Source organism: Mercenaria mercenaria, chromosome 18 (assembly GCF_021730395.1).
Source record: "Mercenaria mercenaria strain notata chromosome 18, MADL_Memer_1, whole genome shotgun sequence".
Taxonomy (NCBI): domain Eukaryota; kingdom Metazoa; phylum Mollusca; class Bivalvia; order Venerida; family Veneridae; genus Mercenaria; species Mercenaria mercenaria.
Window position 1 is genome coordinate 54,926,987 of NC_069378.1, and position 8,548 is coordinate 54,935,534.

General features: G+C 35.9%; 1 protein-coding gene across 1 annotated transcript; it reads right to left on the reverse strand.

The window, feature by feature from the left end:
- Positions 1 to 1,989: 1,989 nt before the first annotated feature.
- Positions 1,990 to 6,327, reverse strand: LOC123537815 (uncharacterized). The gene is made up of 4 exons (XM_053530107.1): positions 5,117 to 6,327; positions 4,374 to 4,536; positions 3,334 to 3,536; positions 1,990 to 2,371 (listed from the first exon to the last, which is right to left on the reverse strand). The coding sequence occupies exons 1-4, from the start codon at positions 5,388 to 5,390 to the stop codon at positions 2,322 to 2,324; spliced, it is 690 nt and encodes a 229-aa protein (XP_053386082.1). The 5' UTR covers positions 5,391 to 6,327; the 3' UTR covers positions 1,990 to 2,321.
- Between the last annotated feature and the right edge of the window lie 2,221 nt (positions 6,328 to 8,548).

Consider the following 8,548-nt stretch of genomic DNA (forward strand, 5'->3'; position numbering starts at 1 on the left):
CTTTCTAAAGGGAAGTAACTTATGTTACTTTTTTATTCGCTTTGTTAGAGTTATCCTTCTAGGAATTTCTGTTACATTTTTCTAGTTGTATATTTTTGCACATTTTTAACAGGGGAGATTTTTTAGTGTTTTTAATGCTATGTTTCAGTCTATCGTTCCCATTCCTGATGTTTCCACGATCTTTTCAAGTAAACAAAAATGATGAAAAAGAAAATAAAAAACGCATGGACAGTTGAGTAGGATTTGAACTGATGGCAGTACAACCATATTTCTTTTCTTCTATACCTACAAGTTCAACAATGCATGATGATACATGCTATTTCACATAATCAAAATTACCTAGTATTGCCCAATAAAACCCAGTAGTGCCAAGTTAAAACCGTGGTTTCCCTGTAAAACCCGCCGGGCTGGTCAACCCTGGTTGAAAGATCTATTTGTGGCTATATATTACACACTGATTATACTAATACAGGTTATTGTAGCACGATCCGATTTGTTTCCCTGTGAAACAAAAATGATCGAAAAGTTTGTGTTATTGTGTAACAATTCATTTTTCTGACATCACAATTATTCCATCATAGCGTCAAACGGAATAGCGGTGCGCTGGAAAAGAATCCAACAGAAAACAGGCCATGTTTTGTGGACGTCCTAAAGGACACATAAAATAATCCTCGTTAACGTGCTAGAACTGAAATAATATATATCATATTATATTGATTTGCTCTTGCATAAAATAATTGTCGTTCAGATACGTATTATTATATCACCCGGGCTGCAACCTTGTCATATAATTCTTTCACATCTGAACTCAAAGCAATGATATCTTTTCAAAGAAAATTCACTAAATGTAATATATTATTTCTTAATTTACACAAGTCTACAGACACGGGTCCAAGAAACATACAATTGCGTTCATATGCATTTCTTTAAACAGTATTTGCTAACCTCAGAATCCCTTACGATGAGAATATCAAAGACATTTCTCACCTTGATATGACCATGTCCACAATGAAGGAACGTTTGTACTTGAGCAGGACAATGGCTCGATCATTTTCATAATACTTGAAAACAGGGACTTAATGCGTCAGCATAACATCACACGTTTTTAAAGCTAACACGGACAAAATGTCTCTGGATAGTGTGCAGTGTATATTTGTAAATCATTCTTGATAAAGGGCTATTACTGACCTAAACCGGTCTATGTCATTAAAAACTAGTCTAATCTACCCGGTATTCGACCTGTTGTTTTGTCTTTCAGTGTTATATAGTATATTTGGCAAACGTGTTTGACCGAAACTAGTTTTAACATAAGGTAATATTTTACAAAAGCAAGTTACTTTTCTCATATGAAAGAATTCTTCACTCCGAACGAGAGTTCGAGCCCACAGCAGTCACGGCCAAGTGATTCGAAGTCATTGACCTTAACCAAACGGCCATGAAGGTTACTGTCTTGAAAACGTACATGATTTTTTTAAAGAGAAGATATTATATTTAAATTGTTTCTTCTTTGTGTTCAGAAATGAACAAAAGCTAGTTTCAAATCTAAAGAATAGGGACAGCCAAAACACCAAAATAAAACTGTAACAAACACATACGAAAAGTGAATAGCTTATATCATTATAAAATCCTTTAGAGCAATACATTTAATTTAATGAGTTTAAATAGTGCTAAGTAATTAGATATTATTAATCGGTTGTTGAATGATGGATGACACAGCTCGTCAGTCGTACAATGTAGAGTGAGTGTGTCCGGTTTTAACGTCTTTTCTTCAGTCATATACTAGTGTACGTCGGTGTCGGCTCGTAGCAGAGAGAACAAAACCCAACATGATAGTTCTGCCACATTAGAATATTACGCCGTAGACAAGTGACACCCACCCAGTCAAATTATACTGAAACCTGGTACTATCCTGTTCATGCTGAGTGCCCACTTCAAGTGCGTGGGGGGTGTGTGTGTGGGGGTGGGGGGGGGGGGGGGGGGAGCGGGGGTCCTTGGTTCGATCCCTAGCCGCGACGTACCAAAGATTGAAAAAATAGTACAAGTAACTTCTTCGCTTGGCGCTCCACATATTTAGTGGTAAATCATTTTAATATTTACATGTAATTCGTATTTTTACTAAAATACATGTAATTCGTATTTAGTAAATATTTCAGGACATTGTTTACCCATTAGTAATTGTGTGCATTTTAGCATCACGTACAACCCGCTCTTGAAAGAATACTTCCAACATAGAGCTATGACTCCTTAATGAAATAACACTTTGGAGGTACATAATTTAGAGCTAATATAGCTGTTTAAGTATTGTTATCGTCTAAGCAACTTCATATATTTACATATCCACTATCATGCTGATCTGCATGTCTTTCCAGTCCTGGAACAATAAGTAATGTACTCTAAATTATCTCAATACAAATGTACATTAATTACGTAAAGTAATAAAAAGCGGCCATGAATATGATAAGCATATTATATTATTATATATTCTAAATGCGGATAGGAAAGAATTAAGTAAAAATGATATTGAAAGCTATTGCATTTAGTTCCTCATAATGTGTTGTAAATAAAATATAAAAGAAGATACCTTGGCAGAATAGAAAGCAACCAAGCAAAATAATAGCAGACCAGGTTTGACCGAATCTGTTCATGAGAAGTAATGCAATATGCATCACCCATCTCGTTTGTTTGTTTGTTTTGGGTTTAACGCCGTTTTTAACAGTATTTCAGTCATGTAACGGCGGGCAGTTAACCTAACCAGTGTTCCTGGATTCTGTACCAGTACAAAACTGTTCTCCGCAAGTAACTGCCAACTTCCCCACATGAATCAGATGTGGAGGACTAATGATTTCAGACACAATGTCGTTTATCAAATAGTCACGGAGAACATACGCCCCGTCCGAGGATCGAACTCACGACCCCGCGATCCGTAGACCAACGCTCTACCTACTGAGCTAAGCGGGCGGGTACACCCATCTCGTAGCATCAATATGTATCACATATATCTTAAATGGCAAGTAAACAATTAAGACTACCATGTAAAATATAGGTAACAATATAATAAAAAAGATGTTCAGGCAACTAAAATGCAACGTTTAGCGTTTTCTATGGACGTCAGTTTAAAACATGTGTTAGGATAAAGTGATGGTAGGGTCTTGTATGATTTATGTTAGATTAATATAGTTACTTTGACAATGTTTATTTGGATGGTGAGTATCAGAAAAGCCTAATATTAAAATATTCATTGAACCTATATCAGAAATATTTCCAGTCGCAATTACTTTCTATTTTTAGAAAATATTTCTGAGCAGCATGATTTTTTTTATATAAATATTTTACCACTATATTGATGTTGGTCATCGACTGTTCCATTGTCTAAACTTTCGTACACACTTTGGGATGTTGCATCTACTGTTTGGTTATATCCTACATTTCCAATACCGCCTTCTATCTCTGTACAGGCAACAGCTTGCATCTCTATGGCAGTATTTACGTATGCTCTTTCCTCCCTGGCATTCGGGTTGCTATTTGATTTTAGCTTTCTGTAGAATAAAAACAGAAGGAAAAGTATCCTACAGGAAAATCCATGTTTAATGAACGCAGCCCCCATCAAACCGTAACCGTGGTTGTGTGTGGGTCATCAACTTAAAAACGTATCAATCTTCTGCGAAATGTCTACCAGACAACTTTGAAAAATGCAGTAAAACGGTACAGGACAGGGAAGTAATTTTTTCACTACTCGCCCTAGTACACAGTATAAGCAACTCGCCCGTAGTGAATAAAATCTGTAAGAAGATCCTTCAGAAGCACAGAATGCAACCAAGCAAAATATTAGCAGATTCGGTTTGACTAGTCTGTTCATGAGAGGTAATGGAAAGTGCAACACCTCTCACACCCCTTAGCTCCGGTTTAAGCGGAGCTCTATTACATATGTTTTGAATATACTCCGTCATCCCAAAGGACCAGAAAAAATAACAACACTGAACTCTCACTTGCTCCTTAAAAGTTCTTTCGTCAGCCGAAAGAAAATTTCTTTCGTTAATCCGCATGCTAGGTCTCTACGGATATCAAATGCGGCACAGTAAAATATATAAAGCAATAAAAATAATGTCATCAACGCTGATGAAATATCTTCATGTTCGGAGTGGCTTACGTTTATTCATTGGAAATAGTACGACTAAAATTTCATCGAACGTAATATGCCACATTAAGTTGTTCCATATATGAAAACAACACTCTCAATCAATCTTGTTTTAGTGCTTCCGTAAAGCAACATAAAGTGATGAACTTTCTTTCAATGACATGAAAGCAATAAATGCTCTGTTATACATTCACGGAAGATAACAAACAAATTATTCAGAGTAAGATTGTTAGTTTACCTTTTCATTATGCACACGATACCAGCCACTAAAATGATTAAGAGTAGGACTCCTCCACCCGTTCCAGCACCAATAGCTATCATAACACTTTGCTGGTCCTTTTCTTGAACTTGCTCGGTGATCCCAGTTATTTGATTCTTGGATGTTGAAGGATAGGTAGATTCTTAGTTAAGAATAGTGAAGAAAAGAATATATGGGTATGCGGTATGGAATAACGTTTATATGACTTACAGGTTTGTATTAATACCTTGAAAAGTATATATATATATTTCTAGTTGTTCTAGATCAGACGCTTTTTCAGTCTTTCATGTTTCTTGAATTATTGGTAGTAATGAAATATTGCTAACAATATACAGAATTACGTTAAATTGCACGCTCATTTGGCTCAGAAGGTAGAGCAGTTCGATTCCACGACAAGGCAAATATTTTGCGTGACAATTTGATAAGATTCAATTTAGAAAGTTATCAGTTACTTGCATAGATAAAAAAAGCTAAGAATAATGTTTATGCCGAGTGTCTTTTTATATACCTGAAGTACTTTTGACAATCGGCTTTTAACCCAACTTAAAAGAATAAAAACATCATAACATGTGTAATTTGTTTCTGAATTCTAAATACGTGATATTTTTCAGCAAATTTACTAACACCTTTAACTTTTAAAAAATATCTTTTTTTCCCCCAAAATTCATATGACAAGATCACTGAATCAGGCAGCTTGATCTATGGTCCTGTTAAAAACATACCTGTTGAGGACATTGTAGTACTATATGAGAGCTCGTCTTCACAGGTATCACCTCCGTATCCATCTTTACATCCATGCACACATGTCCCGTTCTTTTTATAACAAATTGTAGATGAGACATGATTGTCAACACAATGTTCACTACATTTTTTTCTGACAAGCATCCCCATAATACGCACAATTACATATGTCACATAACCCATCTGACTGCTTACATGTTTCAGACAAACAACCTTCATGACATGGTGTGTCACAATTGTATCCCCAGTAACCATTTTCACAACCGTTTAAACACGTGCCATTATTTATGTTACATTTCACCGATTCTGACACAGTCAAGCAATGTGAACTACAAGGTACAGTACACGTTGTTGTATAGAAATCTCCATCGCATATTTCACATCTCCTCCCATCATATCGGTCGCATTTTCTGCATTTGCTAATACACTGTTCCGTGCACCTCAGACCTGTCCAGCCATCTTTGCAGTCACCTAAACAATTCTGATCGCTATCACAACCACTAGAACAATATTGTGAACAGGCAATGCAATATCCATTCTCAAGTGTGTATCCGCTCATACATTCTGAACAGTGTACATTACTGGAATTTTCAATGCATCTTTTGCAGTTTGATATATTACAGTCTTTACTGCAAGCAGGTCCGTATGTTCCCGGATTGCAAATACATTCGACGTAGCTGATACATTCTTCGCATTCCGAATTACGTCGTGAACAAAATGAAGTATAATAATTATCGTAGCTAAATAAAAAGAAACCCTTTTCGCATTTTCTACAGTTTGTCTGACTTTGACATAACGTGCAATTTTTAGTACATTTACGGCATTTATAGCCATCGACTTTGCTCTTATAATATCCATCAATGCATCCATTTGTACATTTCTGACTGTTGCACAATTCATTAAGACACAGGTTACAGCTCTGGTCACAATAAGGCCCGTAAAAACCTGGATGATATCCATAGCAGTACCCTGTTGTATCATTGCATCCGCTTGGTGAACAGGTTTCGCGACAAGGAAAGGTACATGCAAAGTTTGGCCGTATGTCCCAGAATTGTGTCTTGCAGTTTGTACAGTGTGTAGTGTTTGTACATTGTTTACAATTAGAAGGACATAGAGAACAGAATTTGTTCTCTGTTAACCAGTATCCGATGTCACACGTGTCACACTTTTCTGAACTAGAGCATGTTGCACAGTGTATTGGGCATCCTAAAGCTAGAGTTAAAAGGAACTATACAATTTTGTGTGTTAATAAGCTACCGACAATACAGGTTTATGATAAACATTTCAAGACAAAGTTAATAATTAAGTAAATTTAATTTTTAATTATATGTAATAAGTACTCTTGCATTTAAGATAATTCAATTTACACAAATAAAAATGAAAAGCTACACTTGAGATAATTCATTTTTTAAGAATTACCCAGTTGAGTGAATATAATTTGTAATTTTCAAGTTGCAACATCCAGTTCACATGGAAAGTAGAATTTGTCATTTAACCTTTGGCTTCCTTAATTTCTAAAATGGAGTTGTCCATCATTCTCTTTTGGCAGTACCATTTATTATTAAAAGGGATGTTCACTGAAAATTCACTGACTGAATAGCGAACAGTGCAGACCATGATCAGCCTGCAGGCAATGTTTACAAGTGCTTAATTCCGTTTCGTAGTCACAAAATTTCCCTAGCCGGCAAAGTTGTCTAGACTATACATACGCGTCGTTTCTGATACATAAACAGCAGTGTTATTGTTTGTTATGTGAACGCTTTGCAATCAACTGAACACCACAGAACAAACATATACGTAGCTGTGTTTTGATATTGTGGCAGGGCCTGCTAACTACTGTCTGAAATAAAGCTATATCCACTGTGAATTCCCCTACACCTTATTTATGCTTGTGTAACATGAATAAGCTTAAGCTAGAAGAGGGTGCAACTGACGTCTAAAAAAACTCAGACTTACACTTAACATCGCTTACCTTGTTTGTGAAGTAAAAAGAAATAAAAGACAATTTGAATATATCCATAACGCATATTTTAGCTTTATAAATTTATTGAAGTTTAACAAATAAATAAGCTAAATGTAATTCTAACTGCATTTAGTATAATGTATTCCGTTTGGACGACATACATCAGGTACGTTTACCTCAATAGTTTTTATATACCGGAATCGTAAAGTCATCACACATGAAAACAATGCATTTAGTCGTTGTGTAATGTTTTTTATGCAAGAATAGCGACAATGCACGTTTGTTTTGTGTATTAACATCTGCAGAAGCCCTTGGGATATGTTTGTGACCACGATCGAACAAACAATCCCGCGGGCTTCTGCAGATGTTAATACACAAAACAACGTGTATTATACCTACATAAAAATTAGCAAGTTCATTCATTATAATTACATTCATAATAAGCATCAGATCATCATCCTTATATTTTGATATTATCATTATAATTATTACCATCAATGATTACAATTATGTCTTTGCAATTATGTTATATTTCGATCTTCTCAGATTGTTCAGCACGACTTTTATGTCGTGTTATTGGTACTGTTTAGTTTCTCAAAATGCCCATTTCGGCCTGGGTGGTTCCAGTACTCCCGCTTTCATAGCCTTGGGTATTGTTTAATCACCCCTTGGTTATGGTGCCTGCTTTTTAATTTTGTCTTTTGACAGTTCCTGTGATACACAGGCTAAATGAACTCAGATTCCCTTCCTAAATTCCAGTTTGTTTAGTTCTGCCCATTGTTTTCTCGTTTAGGGCAAACCTTTTACTTTATCTTGGGACCAAACGCCGCTCTTCATGGAATTACACGCCTCAACACGTGTATCATTGAAGGTTCCATATTCACCGCCGTTTGAATACATCTGCGGATGTCTCTAAATTGCTTTTTGTACTTTTAGCATGTGTAAATGTTGAGTTCTGCTCAACCCGGGGCTAGAGGGCGTGGACGGTAGCATGCATTTCCACTACCGTCCATAAACAGACTCAATCAAACCGAGCCTGCAACATTTTCGTTTTTGTCGTGTTGAGCGACCTGTCAAGTTTCCACTTTTTGCTATTTTTTTTGCATTATCATTACCAAACAAATGATTATCATCATTACTCTTTATAGTTACAATTATTAAAAAGAGTAGTTGCGCTATTGTCAAAGTAAAATGTTTACTGTACAATCACCTGTGTTATCACACGTAGACGGCAGAAGAATGGCATAGATAAAAGAGAGTATTCAATCACGATAGGAACGAAAACAAATTTGGCATTCAAAGTCTGGGACATAGTAAAACACAGCATGTATCTGAGGAATTGGAAGACGAATTGTGCGATAACCAACAAGGCTACAGTGGTAAAGTTATCATTAAGAAATTTGTATTTGATATTAAAAAAAATCTACAACGCGCTCAACGCGCATATAAA

Coding starts and splice junctions, on each gene's coding strand:
- LOC123537815 (XM_053530107.1), bottom strand. CDS start 5,390: ATGGTTACTGGGGATACAATTGTGACACACCATGTCATGAAGGTTGTT. Junction 4,537..5,116: donor TACTACAATGTCCTCAACAG/GTATGTTTTTAA, acceptor TTCTTAACTAAG/AATCTACCTATCCTTCAACA. Junction 3,537..4,373: donor ATCGTGTGCATAATGAAAAG/GTAAACTAACAA, acceptor TTTATTCTACAG/AAAGCTAAAATCAAATAGCA.